Source organism: Solanum tuberosum, unplaced genomic scaffold, assembly GCF_000226075.1.
Source record: "Solanum tuberosum cultivar DM 1-3 516 R44 unplaced genomic scaffold, SolTub_3.0 scf00558, whole genome shotgun sequence".
Classification (NCBI taxonomy): domain Eukaryota; kingdom Viridiplantae; phylum Streptophyta; class Magnoliopsida; order Solanales; family Solanaceae; genus Solanum; species Solanum tuberosum.
The window spans coordinates 52818-74748 of NW_006239478.1; the positions used below are offsets into that span (position 1 = coordinate 52818).

At 36.1% G+C, this 21931-nt stretch overlaps 1 protein-coding gene across 1 annotated transcript in view; it reads left to right on the forward strand.

Moving 5' to 3' along the window:
• Positions 1-21931, forward strand: part of LOC102579516 (kinesin heavy chain) — a 27920-nt gene continuing 5989 nt past the window's right edge. The window contains exons 1-23 of the mRNA XM_006365473.2: positions 1-353; positions 437-534; positions 1797-1886; positions 2664-2716; positions 5711-5776; positions 5889-5942; positions 9020-9079; positions 11025-11103; positions 12402-12469; positions 13433-13492; positions 13690-13794; positions 14018-14122; positions 14289-14396; positions 14497-14640; positions 15084-15266; positions 15446-15616; positions 16903-17139; positions 17937-18077; positions 18181-18306; positions 19485-19535; positions 19639-19686; positions 19768-20067; positions 20163-20885. Coding sequence (XP_006365535.1) covers positions 112-353; positions 437-534; positions 1797-1886; positions 2664-2716; positions 5711-5776; positions 5889-5942; positions 9020-9079; positions 11025-11103; positions 12402-12469; positions 13433-13492; positions 13690-13794; positions 14018-14122; positions 14289-14396; positions 14497-14640; positions 15084-15266; positions 15446-15616; positions 16903-17139; positions 17937-18077; positions 18181-18306; positions 19485-19535; positions 19639-19686; positions 19768-20067; positions 20163-20885 — 3312 coding nt within the window. The 5' untranslated portion in view covers positions 1-111. The remainder of the gene's footprint in view (positions 354-436; positions 535-1796; positions 1887-2663; positions 2717-5710; positions 5777-5888; positions 5943-9019; positions 9080-11024; positions 11104-12401; positions 12470-13432; positions 13493-13689; positions 13795-14017; positions 14123-14288; positions 14397-14496; positions 14641-15083; positions 15267-15445; positions 15617-16902; positions 17140-17936; positions 18078-18180; positions 18307-19484; positions 19536-19638; positions 19687-19767; positions 20068-20162; positions 20886-21931) is intronic.

Consider the following 21931-nt stretch of genomic DNA (forward strand, 5'->3'; position numbering starts at 1 on the left):
AAAACCCGCTTAAGTAGAATCATATCAAAGCTCATATTTTGGAGGGATATATACAGAGGGCGGCAAATTTCGCCGGCCTGCACGTGACCTACACACTCTCTCTCTCTCCCGATGTCTTCTTCAAGGTCTCACCGATCATCAATCTCGCCGTTCCGGTCACGGAAGCCATCATCGTCGTCGTCTTCCTCCTCCAAGCGTCCTACTACTCCCTCCTCCATTATTTCATCGAAGGTTCCCACCCCGCTGGCAAAATCATCTCTTTCTCCGTCTATTCCTAGCTCTGACTGTCCACCGGATTCTTCTGGAAAGACTAAGGAGAATGTCACTGTTACTGTTAGGTTTCGTCCGCTCAAGTGAGTAATTTCTCGACTTTTAGATTGGTACTTTAAGTGCGCTGTTGCTGCTGATGACCGGTGGATTTTACATCTTTTTGTAGCGCTAGAGAAATTGGAAAAGGAGACGAGTTAGCTTGGTATGCCGATGGAGATTCTACCGTCCGCAATGAGAACAATTCAAAAATTGCTTATAGTTTTGGTTAGTGTTTAAGACTTGGACTATCTGTTTTTATGGAAGGGTATGTATTTATAAAAATAATGTAGTAGTTCATTTGTCGAAAAATACAATTAATGCTACAGGAGGTACAACTCATTCATGCAGGGCTGCTGTCTGACAGTTCCCCTGCTCTTTTTCTGGCCAAAAAACCTTTCTTTGTTGGCATATCTACCTGTTTAGAAAATTCAGTCCATGTTGCTATGTGAGTTAAATTAAACGTATAGGTTCCCAGCTTAAATTTGCTGAAAGCTTTACTGGGAAGGAAATGTGAAGGAAATAGGAAACAAGTTTGAACGAAGAGAAGGAAAACGAACATGTTTAAATACTGAAGGAACAAAAAGGAGATGCAATCATAGAACTTAGTTATCTTGTTGTGTGCTTTTCTATTGTTGTGTTCTTCCATATTTCCTTTTTTTTTTGATAACCGAGAAATCCGTCTGTGACCCACCTTTGGACCAATCACAGCCTTCTAAACTCGGCGGATAATGGGCCCGCCCCTCTACCCTTCTCCACTTAAATACCGGGCTTCGCTTTGCATGGTGCGGGGCTTGAACTTGCGACCTAAGCCACAAATCCTCCACCTTTTGCCACTTGAGCTAGGCCTTGGGGGCTCCATATTTCCTTTTGTTCTTCGTCATTGTCCCTTTTCCTTTTATTTCAACTCTCGATAAGAAACACCGAGACTTAAATCTTTCCTATGACTGTGAATGGAGTTGCATTTCCTTGATTATGGGTAACATATCCTCAGGGTATGGATACTACCAAAGTGAGTTGTCTTTGACTAATGAATTAAATTTCTTTTCTGTCCTTCATTTTCTCTTTCTCCAGCTTAAAGCAACTTACGTTGTTCATTTACCTTGAGTTTCGATGTGTGTTGTTGTCCCTCTGTTGTGCTCCTCTCATCCGATGATTCCGGGGATATTTATGGAGAAAATTCAGAGAATTAGAGTATCTTTTCCATTTTATGGTGTCTATTACTTTTAGAATGACTTGCCAAGGAGAAGAATAACTCTGTATCTTGAACCTTCACATGGCATTTGTTACTATGCAAATCAGCTTGGGGGTTGTGTAATAGATTTCTCCATCTGGTTGTCACAGTTTTAACGGGAGTTCTGCTGCTAAATTGTTTAGTGTTGTTTCTCTTTTTGTTCGACTATTCATAGATTAAATTGTTTGTCACTTTCCATGGACATGTTATTTATTTTATTTATTTAAAGTATGGAAATGTCATTTCTTTCATACAGATAGAGTTTTTGGTCCTGCAACAACTACACGTCATGTTTATGATGTTGCAGCTCAGCATGTGGTGGGTGGTGCCATGGAAGGAATTAATGGTATTTATTCTTGCATATATATTGAATTTAACTTGCAATGTTATAACTGGGATAGAGCCATAATACATTTTTTCCATCTTTAATTAGGTACGTTTAATAGAAATTGAAGAGAATGATGGCTCATTCTTTTCCCGGGGTTCTACCTGCTGAATTAACTCAATATCAATTTTCTTTAACTGCAAACCACAGATACAAGATCAGTTTGCTTATTACAGATTTTTTTACATCATACACTAATATGTCATTATTGGAGAAAAACAACCTTTATTCCTGACTTAGGGCTTTTCTACCAAAGTAATTTCCTTCTTCCCTTCTTTTCCATAAATGTATCAATTTCCCATGGTACTCCTTTTTGCATTAATTCACTGGGATGTAAACCATTCGGAAATAATATAGTTTTGCCTCATACTCCAACAAATTAGTTGAACAAGGCCTTTTACTTGTTTGCATAATTTGTAAGATTTTGACTTCCATCTCTTGTTAGAGAAATGTGGAAACTAAAGTTACAACTCTTTAGATTTCAATTCTATATTTTCTTGCTTTAAATTTGAAGGATAATTTAGTCATTATCATTAGAAACCATGTTGTATTAATCTATGCTTTGAAGTGTCAGATTGAACATGTGAGGCATCAATTGACATGGTATTGGGCCAACTAAGTGAAAACAGAGAATTCTGTTTAGGCATTAGTATCATACACTTAAGTGCACTATGGTATATATGGATAGAAGAGAGTTATTTAGACTAAAGACACCACTCATTTCTCCACATTTTGCAGGAACTGTATTTGCTTATGGTGTAACTAGCAGCGGAAAGACTCATACAATGCATGTAAGCCATTTAGTCAGGCTTTCATTAATCATTTTAATCTCGCCATGCTTTTTGGTGTACATTTGGAAGAAGATTACTCATCCAACACTACAGTCATTTTGAAATTGATTATAGATCCAACATTGTTGTTAATTTGCTGGCAGTTAAAAATGAAACATCCAGCCATCAAAAGAACTGATCTATGCCAAGTTGTAGAGACCATATGTTGATTTGAAGAATGTGAAAAAGGAGAAAGAAAAGATTTAAGGAATGAACTTTATTATTCCTTCAAGCAATTGGATATTTAAATAGTGTATACAGGAAGTATGAAAACGGAAAGTGTTCAATAGCTGTATAATTGAGCTTGTATAAGCCTCCAATATTGACCTGGGACTTTCAAAAGCTCACCTTGTACTGTAAAAGTGTAACTTGCTTAACATTTTGATAATCAGAGTATCAACTAGTTTGCAATCTAACATACAGGTTTCTTCCAATATAGCCAAAGTATACTTCCTTTTCAAAATGACAATATATCTAGATTGTGCCACCTTAATCTCTTGGAAGTCTTTCAGTTTACCCAAATCCTTAGTCTGTAAATAACCAACAAGATGTTGCTTGAGCTGGAACAATGTCTTCATCATCACTTGCTATGACAATGTCATCAACATGTGCAACCAAGATTATGTGTTTGATGTTATAAAATGCTTGTAAAACGCATAATGATCAGTTGGACCTCAAAGCATGCCAAGTTTTACTACAGTGCTAAAATGGTCAAATCATGCCCTTGGTATTTGCGTAAGACCATAGAAGGATTGACATACTAATTCAGACTCCTCCAGAGTAGCAACCCTAGGTGATTGCTTCATGTAAACTCTTCATGAAGTATGCTTTGAAGGAATGCATTTTTTTTTTGAGATTGGTAATTGTTTCTATTTCTTTAAATCAGTACATGGGTTGTACTGAAAACCATATTTACATAAGGAACTCTAAAGGCATTGTCCTATCCCTATAATGAGTCGAAAACATCAATGATAGAGACATTGTCATTAGAGTAGATCTGATTACACCAAAAAAACAAAGTTCGAATACAATTCAGTTTTACTTGCTTTGAAGGAATGCATTCTTGATATAAAAAAATGATGAGAGAACAACGAAACATGACTGGCATAGAGATAGAGAGACAAACAAATGCAATTTTGGCCGCAGAAGATAGGTATGACCATGATCAAGACCATAAATCTGAGATATCCCTTAGGTTTCAATCTATCTCTTAGACGACCAACATTGCCAGCAGGTCCCCTTTAACAGTAAACATCTAGCGACATTCCACTGTATTTTTCCATGTGGTAGAGGAATTATCTTTCAATTGAATCATGATACAAATTACAAATAAGAAAAAAGATCAAATAATCATTCTATAATGAAAATAGAATAGCTGCGTACCATTGCTACGAAGAGCTATCATTTTTTCCAATCTAGCCTGAAACCAACTTGGGTGAACCATCACCTCTACCACAGTCTTAGGAATTTATTTGAACAGTAGATAAACGTGTACATATGCATGATAGGAAGGTGACAGATGGTGATAACTTAAATCAAGGTGAGAGTTGCTAGCAGTTCAATTACCTTCATGAAGAACAATTGGAAGATTAACTTGATTTGATGAGTGCTCGATTGAAGTAGGGAATGATGTTGGAGTAGATGATGAGTCATGTGCAGTATGTGGACCTTTGTCATGAGAAGAATTGTCAATTGGCTTAGGATGGTGAATGCTTTTGGTTGAGGTCTTTTAAAGTAAAAGTTGAAGTGGCGAGGAAGAGCTGGAGTAGGAAAAGTAAGATTGAGAAGATCAATGAGTATGCCTATTCTTTGAATCTGGTGAGAAGTATGGAAATGTATTGAAAAAATTACATTTGCCAAGACAAAGTGCTTTGTTGTAATGAGATAATAGACTTGTAATGCACTAATGCAACCCATTTTGACACAAGAGAACCTCAAGAAAATACATTTAGCGTGCCTTGAGATGCCCATAGGTGTTCTCTTCCAACAGAAATTGTGCCATTTAAGTTTTTGACTGCTGGGTTCCTTCTCTCAACTCAACTGAGGAAGCCCAAGCTAAATAGTTTGAACTTTCCATTAGGGGTTCCAAAGTAATCATGAGACTTGAATGTCTAAATCCCGCGTTTTTATAACTAAACACATCAAACCCAAAAGACATGGTTGGATTGAAGAGAGGTCTAACCAAATATTAGGAAATAACCGCAAAATCTGGCCAGAGAGTATATTTCAGAGAATAAAATCAGATTTTGTCTGAAAGATTCTGTGAAAACTGAACTGGTGCACTGCAGACTCCAACTGAACCCTAGAGTGCAAGAAATTATCAGAGATGTCGCCGGAAAGATATGTAATTTCTGGAAGTTGTTAAAAAAGAAAAGCTACCATACAGCATCCAAAGTGTTTTGGGGAACTCAATTGGGGGTGGCATAACTCATGAAAAACTTTCAGCAGCTAAAAAGAAAAGCTAGCAAGCTGCATCTAAAGAAGATAAACTACTTTTTTCATCTTGCCGCCATGTTTCAAAGAAATTGTTGTGAAGGCCTAGATTTTTGTCTCAAACTTCCAGATAAATAGGATTTAAGTTCTGATAATTTTTATTAGCATGGCCTGTAATCATTATCGTCAGCATAAACTATCAAAGCGATTTCTTTGGTGAGAGGTGTGTGCTTTTTATTTATGATGAGTGGACACTTACAAAGCCATATCTAGAAGAAATATTTTTTAAAAAATTCGCTGGACAAGAAGTTTGTATTGTTTTCATGCAGAATGCTTGTTTATTTGAACATATGGGAGTGGTTTTCAATCACGTGGTCTTAATAAACACTTTAATTCTTGATGTTGATTTTATGTGCTGGTTCTTGATTATAAGAGTTATGTGTTAGCTCCATGGTCAAGTTGGGCAGAGATATATCCCTTTCCATCTGAAACATCCTGCTAAGTTTTCGTCATGTTTTATAGGGAGAGCAAAAGTCTCCTGGTATTATTCCACTAGCGGTGAAGGATGTCTTTGGCATTATACAAGAGGTACCCAGTTTTCACGGCTTAGCAAAAATTGGTTCTGTAGTTTCATAAACTTAAATACTATTTCAAGAACATTTCATAGTTTATAGCTGACTTTCAAATGTGCTTGGGTCAGACACCTGGACGGGAGTTTCTCCTTCGCGTCTCCTATCTTGAAATATACAATGAGGTAATCATGCTTTGACATTTTTCCCCTAGTCATTAATTTGATTTTAGTGTAGCTTACATTCCAATTTTTTTGTTCTGATCAAAACAACATTTAACATACTTACTCTCAGAGAGAGATTGAATTGAGGTAAGATGAAAGATAAATGCAGACCTTGAGGAGCTTTGTGTGGTTTAATCTGTCTTGTGACTTAGAGCTGCTCTAATACCAGTTGGCTCAGCTTTTGTATTTCAAAGGCGTGAAATGCAGGTGTTATATTCTCAAGTATGAACAGCATATGCTGACAAGCAGGTTATACTGTTAAATTTGTGCTCTGACTGTACCTGCTCGAGCTATATATCTCTATTTTGTATCCTACCCTCCAGTGTTGTCAAAAGCAAAGTACAAAAAAGCGTGAAGTTCCATTGGAGGTTTAAGCGCAAATAAAGTTGGGCTTCAACGGAAAAAGGCGCAAAGGGAGAAAAAACACAAATACAAATAATTATAAGCATGAATGCCAAATATATGAACAAAGAAATTGAATTTTTTTATGATAAAGTGAAATATCAATTGTTTTAATCAGAAGAGGCTCATTTATGAAGAAAAATGTGGCTTAGAACCTTGATGACGACACAAAAGCGCACATTAAGCTAGGCGGAGTGCTCAACACATTTTGAGCCTCGCTTTAGGGCTTAAATGTGCCTTTGACAACTGCTTGTACATCACCATATCCAACATGAATGAGTTTAGGCATGTGGGCATCCATCAATTTTGACCCAAATTGATTCCCCGATCAGGAAGTTCTTTTCTTACGATGTGCTGGACAAAAGTGCCTAATCAATTTAGATATTATAAGATCTTCTTTTGGGCCTGGGTGGAGGCATTCAATTCAGGATAAAAGGAGCAACCTCTTTCACGTTGCAAGCAAAATGTGTAGAATTTTGAATTAGTGAATTGACCTCAAAATTCAATTCTAGAAAAGTAGCTATAAGAAGTAGGTGAAGAAAATTTAGCCCCTCAGGCAATAGTGTGGAAACACACCCAAGGTATGGCCTAGTGGTCAATGAAGTGAGTTGAGAATATGAGGTTTTAGGTTCAAACCCCATCCGAGACAAAATAGTAGGTGATTTTTTTCCATCTGTCCTAACCTTGGTGGATAGAGTTACCTGTTGTTGGTGAGAGGTGACATGTATTTGATGGAACTAACCGAGGTGCGCACAAACTGGCTCAAACATTGTGACTATCAAAAAATTTAAATATAGTGTAGAAACACATATATAGAGATGCCAATGCCTTTTCTATGAAATTTCTTTTCTTTTCAGCATGAAGAGTCATATTGGACTCTACATTTGCTAATGCTTGGGACCTTTGCTCTGCAACAACTAATGGTATCTAATGAATGAGATAGTTGAGTAGGATGCTGTTGGCAGTCTGTCTTTGCATAATAGTTTAATGTCTAAGCAATGAGTTTTTGAGCTAGCTTTGCTGGCCATTAATTTGTGATGAAAATTCTACTTGCCCTATTTCATTGAAAGGAAACCCACGACTTTGGTTTTATCCTCTTCTTTACAACAACAATATACCTAATGTAATTCCACACGTGGTTTGGGGAGGGTTTGATGTACGCATATCTTACCCCTACCTTTGTGGGATAGAGAGGTTGTTTCCAATGGACCCCTGGCTCAAAAGAGAAGTTTTCGAAACAAAATTGCAAGAATAATATGACCACAAAATAGCTAGATACAAAGCAAATGAAGCAACACGTAGTAATACGCAATAAATAATAAGAGACTACGTGACTATTAAATAGCCCTCGACCTCTCTCACATAAAGTGCAACAGTGCCCAACTACTTACTAGCCTTCTACCCTAATCCTGCGACCTCTTCTTGGTGTTTTGAAAATTTGAAAAATAGAACTGGTTTAAAAATGTTAAAACATAATCAACAAGGTCGGCAAGCTCATTGAGTGTCATCTACTTGCAAATCAATTATTAAAATGTTGAACTAGTATATGTTGCTATTTGAAAATGACGCAAAGTAGAAAACACCATCAAAATCCAAATGAATCAAATGTCCTCACTTCTCTCAATTTTGTTACATTAATTCAAATCTCTAGTTGCATTGAAATTTCTAGGTAACCCACATTGGTTGAGACTTGAGATAATAGGCTATTGTCTCCTTATATGGTCTAGACAATCCTCAACCCATGAGCTAAGCTTTAGGGCTAAGATAGGATCAATACCCATTTTCATTACATGGTACCAGAGTAGGATTCATCCAATTTCTTGGTTTGCACAATGTAGAGCCCCCATGTAAATATTGTCTACGCTCCACATGTGCATGGGCATGCGAAGGCATTTAGTGTCTTACATTGGTTGAAGAAATTCACTGTTGTATCCTTATATGGTTTTGGACAATCCTCACCCCATGAGCTTGTTTTTGGGTTGAGTTAGATCTAATATCCATTTTCTTTACAAAAACTTTCATTGAGCCTAAAGGCTTGATGAGAAGCTTGCATATCTCTGAATCTTGCTTCTTCAACACACCAACACAATGTTTATCAAGTAGTGTATGTGTTTTCATTTATTTATTTATTTAAATTTGTGTCCTTAATTACTGACTTTATAACTTCTTTAAACTTGTCAAGTTTACAAGTAATCTGCCCAATTACTTTTTGAGCGAGTTCTAGTATTATGTTCTCCAAAACTGGTTTTAGTTTTAATAAACTGCATTTACGTGATCAGCGTGCTAGTTGAATAGGACACTTCAATGTTATCCTTGTCAAAATTGCCACAAGATTAGCTGGTTAGTCCCAGCTATGAGCTGAAAGGAGAAGCAGCATTTAACTTGCTTGTAGCTTATGATTCTGTAAGATAATAAGCTTAATGGATCCAAGTAGTATAAGCTGTAGCAAAAGGGTATAAATGATCAAACATCAAGGTGATAAGCTGCTTATATAGGCACTCGTGAAAGGGTTCCATGCTGCACTTTGAACCAATTAACAAATTAAACATTGAAAACTCAGGATATATGATGCTGTACTTATTTCTTATTTTAGGGTTGAATACCAATGAATTTAATTGAGTCTATGCTTATTTTAGGTCATCAATGATTTGCTTGATCCAACAGGGCAGAATCTAAGAGTACGAGAAGACGCTCAGGTTCGTGTGAGTGAGTGCATGTTCATGATCTTTTGTTCAAGTTTACTTCAAATTGTTTTATCATATAATAAGCTTTTTTTTATGTTACCTTATAAAAAAAAGAAGTTTTTTTTATGTTGTCGTGGTTTTTTGTTTTTTTGGTAGAAAGTTGAACTTTATTTCATCCAAAAAAGCAATTTCAAAACAAAGCTGAAGCTGACTATCAGCTATACCTAGTAATGTTTCCTACTCAAACCAACTTGTACAAGCCAAATTAGGAGATAATTACTAATTACAACTTATAGTTGTCCAATCAACAACAAAAGCCTAAGATCAAGTCCACTAATTACCAATTCTCTTGTCCAGAATCTTTTGAATCACCTATGCTGCAGATTTGGGTAAGGGAAAGTTTTCCAGGCTGCCTCTTTTAATATCGAAGCTGTGTACCCATTCTATCCAGAGGCAGTCCTTCTTTCTGGCTACGGCCCAAAACTGTTTGATGATAGCAACTTTATTCCATAAACACATATCAGTAACATCCTTTTCTCCTTGCAACTTTTAGTTGACAAACTTTTTCCCAGGCTACTAAAGCCTTATTTGAGAATTGAGATAGTGGCACTCCAAGTCCAACGAAAAGATCTGCATATGGCTTCAATCAATTTCAGAATCTTCTTGGGTAAGATGAATATCTGTGCCCAATAGGTCTGAATTCCTTACACACTGATTTGATTATTTGCAACCTACCAACATAGGACATTAGCTTAGATGACCAACATTGTATTCTTGTTGTAATCTTTTCAATCAGTGGTAGGTAGTGGCTAGTAGATAGCTTCTTGGAATCCAGTAGAACTCCCAAGTATCTGAAGGGGAGTTCACCAACAGTATATCCAATCAGGTACATAATTTGGTGTTTTGTACTAGAGATGCCAACCATATAGATTGAACTTTTATCGGTATTAGCTTGCAATCCAAATACCTGTGAGAATTTCTGGAAAGTAGCATCACACATTTTAATGGAGATAAGGTCAGCCCTGCAAAACATCAGAAGGTCATCAGCAAAACAAATATGACTGGCTCCTAACTTCCTGCATTTGACATGGAAATTAAAACTGCCATTTAGAGCCAGCTGATCTGTTTCCCCTTGCAGATATTTCACGCCAATGACAAACAAGTAAGGGTACATTGGATCCCCTTGCCTGATGCCACTCTTGTTCTCTAAAGGTTTTGTGAGTCCACCATTGAACAAAAAAGAATATGAAACAGTAAATAAGCACTCCATAATCTATTGAATAAATTTAAAGGGAAATCTCAAGTCAAGAAGCATCCTTTCCCGACTTGATCAAGCACGTGATCCGAAGCTGACAAATGTAATGACATTTCTGAAAAAAGCAAAATTGATTCCGTAGTGCAGCGAGTCAATGTGTAATGTAGGAATAAAAAACCATGAAGGGATTGATAAAGCACGTATACAGATTACAAATTACTTTTTATGATTGGCTCTTACATCAGCCACAATCGTTATGAAGTTATTGTCAATTTGGACTACTTTTTATAGAGGAGGAATAAAAGAAATCATAGCATCTTATGTTTTAATTTGGATGTTTGGGTTGTTTAGTTGTCCACTTTTGTCTCTGAATTGAATGGTTTTTATAGAGGCTTATGAAGCATCTAAATGGAGATATGATCCATGGGTTGCAAGAGTACTGGAATTTAGTTGTTTGGATCCAAAATTGTCTTTGGAGACTCATTTTTATTCTGTTTTACTTTTCTTTCCGTGTGGACTTACTTTTCCATTATCTGGTTTCTATTCAGAAGGGTGGTGGGGAGGAGGGGAGCTTTCTTTTATGAAGTCAGTTCATTAATTACTAAGAAATTGAAGAGCCTTTTTTACTGCTTGATTCGATTAGTTTTCTGGAATGCTGCTTATTATTTGAAGTTCTAACTATTAATTTGATGAAAATTGCAGGGGACCTACGTTGAAGGGATCAAGGAGGAAGTTGTTTTGTCTCCTGCTCATGCACTTTCCTTAATAGCATCTGGTGAAGGTTGTAGACATTCGTTCTTGTCTCTCTATACTAAAGAAGACATTGCTATCTTTCCCTGCATGTAACCAGTCTGTGTTTCTTTTATCATCACAGTTAGTAATTTGTGATACTTTTTGTTATAAGTAATCATATTGTATTGATCAGGAGTTCATGGTTATATTTACAACCATAAAAATGTTTCACGAGAGAATACCTTAGGCACAGTCTAGGAGATGCATAGAAGTGTGGAAGAAATGCCTATCTTCTTAAGTAGGAATGACTATATTGAAATGGAGAAGAAGAGACTCAATAAGTACAAAGGATGAGCTTACTAACCAAGCTCTGATACCATACAGAAAAATAAAAGAGATAGAAAAGATTTTGAGAATGCTTAGCTTGATTGTTATCTTATCTCAACCTTTGAGGGTTTAAACAATGTCAAATTAGGAAAGCGTTGATGATACAGTTTTCCTAATTGATATAGAAGAATATGTAACTAACATAACCCACAAACAGAGAGACATATATCATATATACAGATTCTTACCAATCTTTACCATAATTACAAAGATTGATAACATATTTACACATTCTCAAACTGTTCTTAACATGGTTCTTAATAGAATCAAAGATAGAAAGTAGGTCAGTGTATTGCTAAGAGCTGTTCATCAGTAAGACGTCCTCTAGTAGATGCGCATTGTTTCTTGTATGAATTTAACTTTTTATTAAAATTCCCCAACTGCATCCCAAATCATCTTGATTTATGGTTTATCCAAGTGGTAGACACAAATAAGAGTAGGAAAAAGTCCCCATTAAAGTGAAACGTGGGTTCCTTCTGCTATTTTCGGTTATTTCCGTCTGTCTATGTTTTATGGTTTTAACTTGACTTGTCCTTGAGCTTTTAGGCTGTTCAGAAAAATATCCACTTCTCTAGTTTAATCTACTCTAAACAATGTTGGAACCATCTCATGTATAGTACAAGTATTTTGGGCTATCAGCTATGTATCACTAAACAACTGGTAGCATTTGCTTAGTTGTAGTTTCATCTACATTTATCTTAACATGTACTGGTAAGTAATGATTTCTCCCCAAAAGATTGAGCCCATCAGACAAGCAGCTCCCACAAAAGCAAATTGTGCAGTCTCTTTCATTTGCTAATTAATTAGCTTGGTTTGTCTTCTTCAAGACATCTTAAGCATTTATATGACCTTGATATTCTTGCTTTATCAAGTGCTGATGTGTTAGTTGTTACCATTTTGCTTGATTCCAAGGCAAACTTCTTAACATGTATCTTTGGATTTGATGGCACATTGAAACAGAGCACAGACATGTGGGGTCCAACAACTTTAATTTACTGAGCAGTCGGAGCCATACAATATTCACTCTGGTAGTAGCCATCTCATTTGTCCTTTAAAACTATATTCTAGTGTGTTCTTTGCGTTCAGAAAAGGGCCAATGATGTCTTCTTTGCCGTGTTCTAGCTGACAAGAAATTTACCTGTTGTTAATGATTTGTTGTTGGATATTCAATTGCTAATGATTATTATCTCTCTGTTTGAGTGCACTTTTGTGCAAGGGTAGTGCAGTCTAAGTAAGTAAGGGAGGCAAGGAAATCATTTTGTACATAATAGCACAAAACTTAAAATGAATAATTTTGGCACAGATTTTAGGGAAGTACAATGAAGTTCCTACCTATGTACTCCAATAATATGTTTTGGAACTTAAAAATTTGGGGTAATGACAACATAAGTAATTAATTCATTGTATTATCTTACTTAAGATTGACATGCTAGTTACTTAAAGCTACCAGAGTTGGATCTCAGCCAGTAATTATGGCGTGTACTAAGATAAATGATTGCGTTGTCTTTGACTCAAAAAGGAACATTTATGAAATCATCTTCTGTTTGATTTTGAGGTTTAAGTTGATTATGTTGTCGACTACATAACGGATGCTTAATAGATTGTATATATTCCCTTTGTTCCATTTGATGTCACATAATGATTTTCCTTGAGTCAAATTTGCACTATCAAATTGAATATTGGACATGGTTTGATATTTAACATAGCATAAACACATGAACATTGTTAAAAGTGCCATATGGTGGTAAAACATCAAAACTCTCAAGAAAATTCTGGTAAAAGATACACTTGTTTGATTCTCAAAGAGCAAATCACTTGTTAGTAATTAGGGCAGAACAGTACAAGAAAGGGTTTCTATTTTTCATAAATTTCGATAGGATTGGTGAAGCCAAAATTGCAAGATCCACGTTACTAAATTTAGACCTAGTTGCTGTTGCACATCTGCATGGTTTTGAACATATGGAGTTCTAACGAGTGGTTTTCTGTGCCAGACAATTGAAAGCAGTTCACGAGGAGGAAATCAAGGGGAGGAAGTGGCACTATCACAACTGGTATCTTGTGTTACTTTTGTCAAATCCTGTTTTTGAAATTTACCTGTTGGCTATTTAATGTTATAGTCCTATAGTTCAGTAAAAATACAAATTTTCTTACGAATGTTGTCATTATGTTGTTCGGGCATTATCATTTATCTTTTCGTTCTGTTTTCACTATGCTGATCATGCATGCTGTACACAAATCTTGTTTGTAGCATCTAATTGACTTGGCAGGCTCTGAAAGTTCCAAGACTGAGACAACTGGGTTAAGGAGGAGGGAAGGTTCATTCATAAACAAAAGCTTACTCACTCTGGGCACTGTAAGATATTTCTTTCATATGTTTACTCACGAGGGCTTCCCTCGTCTAGATTGATGTCTCCTTCACTTCTTCTTAGGTCGAAATTATTCTTGAGCATCAACAGTCCCTCTCATTCCCCCCAGATGGAATGCTGAATTCTTTGTCAAAATGCACAAAATAATCTATTACTTACTGAGTATTATGCTGGAATTTGCATATTGACCTACAGCAACGTATGATGTAGGTTATATCTAAATTAACAGATGAAAAATCCACTCATATCCCATATCGAGATTCAAAGCTTACACGTCTGTTGCAATCATCACTCAGTGGACATGGTCGAGTTTCTGTAAGTTTTAGTTAATCAGCCCTGCCAGCTGTTGATCATCTGTTTATGATGTTTTCAAATGTTCTCCTCTGAGTTTGAGTTTCATGGAACCCGCCCCCCAATTAACCCAGCAAAAGAAGGAAAAAAGAACCTACGCACTGATTCACTCTTTTGGATTTTTCTAAAGCTCATTTGCACAGTAACACCAGCCTCCAGCAACACAGAGGAGACACACAACACCTTGAAGTTTGCATATCGAAGTAAGCATGTGGAAATAAAAGCATCACAAAATAAGGTGAGATTATGAGAGGATGTATAAGGAGCAAAGTAATGTTGCTATAACAGAACCATCCAAGCGCTGCAAGTATATCTCTTATATGTTTTGACCATTTCAGATTATAGACGAGAAATCTCTCATCAAAAAGTATCAGAGAGAAATATCCTGTTTGAAAGAAGAGCTTGATGTTCTGAAGCGTGGCATTATGGAAAATCAGAAAGTGGGGCCCAGTCAAGATGATCTGGTTAATCTGAAGCTCCAGGTACATCTCATCCTTACACACCAGCTTACTTGTTAATCTGAAGCCTCAGAAAACCCGTTGTATAGAAATGGTGCCAGTAACTATTTTGTCCAACTGATCCACGTCTGTATCAACAGAGACTCATGTGGACCTAGAGCTCATGGAGCTCATCAATAATATTTTTTCTTGCTTATTAGAAAAAGAATTGCTCTGATTCCTCTCTCATCATAGGGTATGGATTATGCAGCAAGGGATGGTACACCAATTTGCAGGGGAAACACCTTTTTTGTATAAATTGTTAGGAAGCTATATGAAACCCCAAACAGATATAAACAGAAATAAAATGCAGCGATCATTTTAAAATATACACAGAAAATAAAAGGCAGCTTCCCAGGATATTATGGCTTATTTCACATGCCCATTCAAGTGGTTTATATTTATCATTATTTCTATGTGTGATGCAGTTGGAAGCTGGGCAGGTGAAATTACAATCACGATTGGAAGAGGAGGAACAAGCGAAAGCAGCATTGATGGGAAGGATTCAAAGATTAACCAAACTGATCTTAGTTTCCACCAAAAGTACGATGCAACCTAATATCCATGAAAAGCTTGGCCACAGACGCAGACATTCTTTTGGAGAAGATGAGGTAACAGCTAGCTTCTTATACTTGATGTGCTGACTAATAATCTAACTGATAATACTGTGTTACACAAGTATTGAAGACATATTACCAGATATGGAGCACTTCACTTTGCTGCATGAATGTATTCATATGATGATAAAGTTTTCTCATCATTTTCATGTTTATCTTCATTGATGATGCAGCTAGCTTACTTACCGGATAGAAAACGAGAGTACATGATTGACGAGGATGCTGGAAGCATTGATTCCGAAATATCAGCCGATGGAAGAGAGGGTGTCATAAACCTTGATGAATTGGTCAAAGATTTCAGAAGAAACAGAAAGAGAGGGATGCTTGGCTGGTTCAAGTTAAAAGTAAATTTCTAATATTTCTCCATACTCTTAATAGATGTGTGGTATAAGACATGACAAGTCACAAGTGGGCCATATAAGTTTCTAATGCTACTGCAACAGTGAATCTCAATCATTGATTTTCAGCTGGTAAAATAAAAGGTGAATGTTTCCTATTAGGAAATCAATGAAAACAAGTTTAAGAATACAAGAATTCGGCATATGTATTGTGGGGTGCAAATGATTCAACTCTTAAGAAATATTAACTAGGTGTAAGAAGAGTATGAGATTGATGGACAACAGGTGGATGCGTTTTTTCTGGGTGGCATACTTTTCAGATAACAAGAAGATGCATCATTTCACTTTGGCGGGTTGGTAATGTGTTTCTCATACCAAGACTTAGGATAGAAGAATAAATTTGTTATTGCATGAAATGGAATATTATTGTCAAAACTAAAAGGTAGATTGTGTAGTACTAAATGACAAAACAAAAAAATAAAGAGAAACAATATGGGGAAACAAGAAGGAGAGCTAAGATGAAGACGGAGGGCCAAATAATACATTTATGTAGTGCCATACAAGAAAGATACATTGAACAAGCTAAATTTTTTGGTAAGGTAAATAATTTTATTAACGTTGGAGAAATCTCCATACATAGAAGTATGCTAAGAAGTTGAGAATCCTAGACCAAAAATATGTTTCTCTACAAAGATAACCCTATCATCTATACAATGTAATAATTGGATATCTACATCTTCTTCCAAACAACTACAACATATAGCACCAACTAACATGTAAGATTATCCTCTTACAACAACAAAAAAACATGTAAGATTATCCTCATATTCTCTGCAGTCAATATCGCTCCCTAGCAGCCAAAGTGCACAAATAAGCACACTTCTCTGGGCCCTCTTCGTATCCAAATCGAAAGATGCAGAGAATCCACTCCATTCCTTACCAATAGTATATGCTAGTATGATTTGACTGAGAACTGTTGGTCTCTCCTCTTCTCCCATCTCCACTTGTTATGCACGGTTGAAAAAGTAAGATGAAGGATCAAAAGAGGACAAGAAAAAAACACTATAATAGCACTGTAATATTTGTCTCCCAAGTATCAGAATTTTAACCTGTTTGTCCTTCAACTATGATCTGTACAAAGAATGATTCTTACTCGGAAGTTATCTTTTAAAAACTTTGCCAATTTATATGATAATTCCTTTCTCTAGAAATACTCTGTTCTAAAATACTAATGATTTACTGTCTCGGTATGACTCATAAAACAACAAACTAATGAATTGTTGATGGTGCAGAAGCCTGAAAATCTTATTAGATCATCATCAAATGCTGATTCTGAAAGCTCTGCAAGTGGTTCCCCTGCATCTTCATTGAAGTCATTGCAAAGTAGAGTTACATTCAGTGATGTGAAGGAAGGGAGGAGAAGATCTGTTAGTAAGCGAGGAGATGATGCTCCAGCAGTAGATTTTGTTCCAGATAGAACCCAAGCAGGCGATTTGTTTAGTGCAGCTACTGGAGGTCGGCTTCCACCAGTAAGTTCTTCCTTTGTTGTTTTAATTTATGGTGATGTGACATAAAGAATGAAGAAATCCACATAGAAAATCTTTTTGTACAAATTAGTTTGTCTTGGATATTTGATGTAATTAGATGACATGTCCCACTTGGTTTCTGCTTTGTACCCAACCCTTCAATTTGAGTTTTTCCTCTAACATTTAAAAGAATTTATTTCTATACAACATATGTTTTTATAAATTTTAAAGATGGCTCTTGCCCGTTCTTACGCTACTTATCTTAACCACTGATTTTCTTCACTTATTGTGCTATGAAAAAAAATGTGTTCTCTGGTCCTCCTTAGTATCTTCATTAACTGTAAGGACATATCAAACATTTTATCTGTGACACAATGCATTAAACTCATCTATATTCTGCTGCAAGAGTTAGATTACATGGTTACAAATGCAATTTCCATATGGTCAATCTTCAGTTGAAGCAGTTGGATTCAAAGGTGATTTTTAAAAATAGGTAGAGATGAAAGGCTGTGTTTAGAGAACTGCTTATTTTTTCGTCGGAAGTAATTGATTTAATGAACTTATTACGGTGCCTATAAGGTGAGATCACAATTTCACTTTAGGTTAAAGATGCTTTGAAATGGAAATGTACAATGGCTTCTGGGTTTGAGTATGCCATGATTTCCATAATCATGTTTTTTTTGCACTGTCAAGTTTATTTATGCTAAATAAACTGTCAGCTTGTATGCAATTTCTGGATAATGATTTTACAGTCGTCCTCTGCTTATAACTCTGCTAGGAGGCTCAATCTTCTTTTGCAGACTGGGACCACTATAACTGATCAAATGGATCTTCTTCACGAGCAAGTGAAGATGCTAGCTGGTGAGGTTGCATTATGTGTTAGTTCTCTTAAACGAGTATCAGAGCAAGAAGTTAAGAGTCCTGGGGACTTGCAACTTCAGGTTAGAAAATTGGTAAAATTGAACTTTATATTATTTTTCCAGATATAATGGATACTGAATGTGTATATTAGTAATCATGCCTATATATTTGTCTCATGATTAGGAGCAAATGCGAAACCTAAAGGATGAAATAAGAGAAAAAAAGCTTCAGATACGTATTCTGGAGCAACGCATGGTTGGATCAGTGGAAAGGATGCCACAGGGCTCAATCAATATTGAGATATCTCAGGTAAATTTGAAAAAAAAAAGTGATGCACAAATACTTATAATCTATTAAGAAAATTTTTGGAGTTTCATAGAGCATACATACTTCTAGTGAACCTCTGAACCTAATCCAGAATGGGCCTAAATTGATAAAGTCCAGAATCATCGAGCGTTGTTGTGATGGATGTATGACCAATGTGATTCACTTGGAATTGGGCGAAGTCCAGTAAATCCTTTACTCTTTCACTTTTCTTGTACTTGTTGGTTTGGTTCATAATGGGGTAGGTTCCACTGGTCTTCCAATTTGAGAGAGAACTTATCCCTTTCTAAAGGCCTGTTTGATCTTCTTGGGCTCATTTCTTGTCATCTATCACTTCCATCTTCGGCAGTACTCTTCTTATAGCATATTCTTGAAAGAATCTTGCAGTTTCTAAAATGACCATAACCCTTAACCTAGGTCAAAAAAATTCTTCAGAGATAAAATCCCCAATGATCGTATAATTCCTTGGATCAAAAGAATCTGAGCATCCAACCCAAAACCTTAAGGCAATGGATTTATGCTATTGTGAGAAATGGCGGAATTTGTTACATGGGTGTTTATGTAATGAAGACTTTGAAGTGCTTGTGGATGGGAGTAGTCTAGGACCATTTAAACCCCTTCAGAAACCTCTAAGCTACTGATTAGGAACAGATGCTGCATTCTTTAATACACTCCTACACGTGTAATCCTGTTAGGATTTCCATGTGGATGATTTTGTTTTTTAAGTAGTGAGAAGAGACTCAACAGAAGCAGGCCTGAAATAAAGGAGAGCTCAACAAGTTAATGATTGGGCCTGGAGCATTATTGATAGCTTGATGGGCTAAGTTGAGAGAGAGAAGCCCAAAGTGAAAGAGAGAAAGCGGTTGTTCAAGTGGGCTTACCAGTGTTTGGCTTTGATATCATGTAAAGAATTTGAACATCCAACATGAAATTTGAAGGCAATGGATGGAGTAGCTCATGATCATTTAAATCCTTTGGAAATCCCTATTTATTGAGGTGTCCAACTCCTAGACCAAACAAGAAAGTTAGAGGGATGGAATAACAAAAGGTTATGTTAGTCCCATCTGTTGCAGGATGCATCCCAAGCTCATGTCTAATTTCTTACCATGAGTAATTTCTTATCACATAATGGCATTTGAATTCTGATCTTCACTCAAATGTAGGCGTTGTCCAAGCTAGCTGCTCAACTAAATGAAAAGACTTTTGAGCTGGAGGTATGGTCAGCTCTTTGAGCTGGTATTAGACTCAATCATTTGACATTAACTACCTAGTTAAATGTTGCTGGACTAACTCATTTTAGTTTGTTGTCATGATAAGATTAAATCTGCAGACAACAGGGTACTGCAAGAGCAACTAAAATTGAAGGTAGATTTGTAGTCTTTTCTATGATCTGCCATTCGGATGTCACATTCTTCTGAACTCTAATAAAAATCGTTGGTCCTGAAGATGATGGAGAATTCTGAGATGCAAGAAACTATCCTTCTGCTGAGGCAACAACTTGTATCAGAAAAATGTTTTACATGCCAGCAGCAGGATGCAGACCATGACGCTGCCACACTTGTGGCGTATTCGGAGGGATCTATAGAAGCTAAATTTGAAAGGGAGACTGGGGCTCATTCATATGAAGAGAGACTTACGAATGAAAATATACAAACTAGTAATATGAGATTAAATAAAAGATTTGTGCATGAAGTCTCGAATGACTCTAGTGTTGATGCACTTTTGAACTCTCAGCTTCTTTCACAGGTAAGCTTTCCTTCAATTGATATGCTTTTGATGTAAATTTTTTAATGTAATATAATATATATATATACATATAATCATGATTTTCTTCCTCTTAGACTGCAGAAATAGAGTCCCTGAAACAAGAGAAAGAGCAAATTATCGAGGAGAAGGAAGCCTTAGAAATTCACGATCAAAAGCTAGCTGAGGAAGCTTCTTATGCAAAAGAATTAGCGGCGGCGGCAGCAGTAGAACTTCGGAACTTAGCTGAAGAGGTAACTAAGCTCTCCTATGCAAATGCCAAACTTGCTGCTGAAAAAGATGCTCCTTGCAAAAATAGCTGCTGTCAGAGATCTGTTTCATTTGATATGAAGCAAAATGGTAATGGTGGAGGTCGGTCTGATGCACATGGTAGGAAGACAGAAGATTGTTTATCAGTGGATGAGTTGGAGCAAGAACTGAGTGCGCGACACCAAAGAGAAGCTTCTTTGGTTGCTGCATTGTATGAGAGAGATAAAATAGAAAGTGAACTGCGTAAACAACTTGATGAAACGAAGAGGCGAGAAGAAGATATGGAGAATGAGCGTGCCAATATGTGGGTACTTGTTGCGAAGATGAGGAAATCTGGTCCTGTTTCCCAGACTGTCTCATTTGAGGGGTCGGATGTGTCTAATATCTTGGAAGCAAAATCAAGAAATGACATCTCCTTGTCCAAAGATAAAAAAGTTAGCGAAACATTTGAAAACATTCCTGCTGTGGATACATCAGAAGAATTGAAGGCTCGTTACCATAAGGAAAGGAAAAGGTGCAAGGAACTAGACGATTTAGTTTCAAGATTAAAGGTATTTCTTTTCTCATTTCCACGCTTTATTTAAGTTGGTGCCTCTGATTAATATGCATTTTTCCAGTAGCTACCTTCTTGCTATTACCTCACCGTGTGTGTAGAGCAAAGTATGGAATTGAGAGTTCTAATGAACTCAAATAAAGAAGAACTGCTTAACAAACTTTGCAAGAGCTGAACAAGGGAGGGAGGGTGGGTGGGTGAATTTTTCACATTAAATCAAAGATTAAAGAGATCCATCCATGAAACTGAAATCAGGAATGCAACTAACCAACTCTGTGAACATTGTAGCTAACCTGTTCTGTGAACTATAAACACTTTCATCAAATGACTATTATTCGGCTTTCTTTTGCTTCTGGGCTTCTCTACTGTTTGTTTCTTCTCCTCTTTCTTGATGTCAATAGTTTTCTTTTTCCTTTCTCACCTGTCCCATTCTTCATTTACTAGTTCTTTGCTCTTGAAATATATGCTGATGTTTTGTCATCAAAAAATATATATGCTGATGTTTTAAAAATAAAAACTGACCCTTGCAATTGAAGCTAATTAAGTAGAAACTAAAGCAATTAAATATGAAATTAAATGCATTAACCTAATTCCTTATTTGGCTAATTGATTGAGAAGTAATAATCAATTTCTTAATTGAGGTTATTTTTTTGTAGGCATGTTGCAGTCACATTTTAATGGTGTTTGATTTGAGTTGTTAAGTTTAATATTGTCATTATTGTTTATTGGATGCCTAAATTATAATTTGAATATCAACTTTCATGCTATAACTTATAAGAACTAACTATTTATGTTAGCCTAGTTTTGGATACGTGCGTTGAATGTATATTACATGCTATTCGGTGCAAATTTTTAAACCACATAATTATAAAAGTGTGAGATACTTATAAAATAATATTTGAAGGTTAAATAGTGCAGGTGCAGCTAGCAAAATGTGAAATAATATAAATTGATATATATTCCATCATACTCTATTAACTAAAATTATATATTTGGATCACATTTGTACTAATAAGGGACATATAAAGATTGACGATTATAATT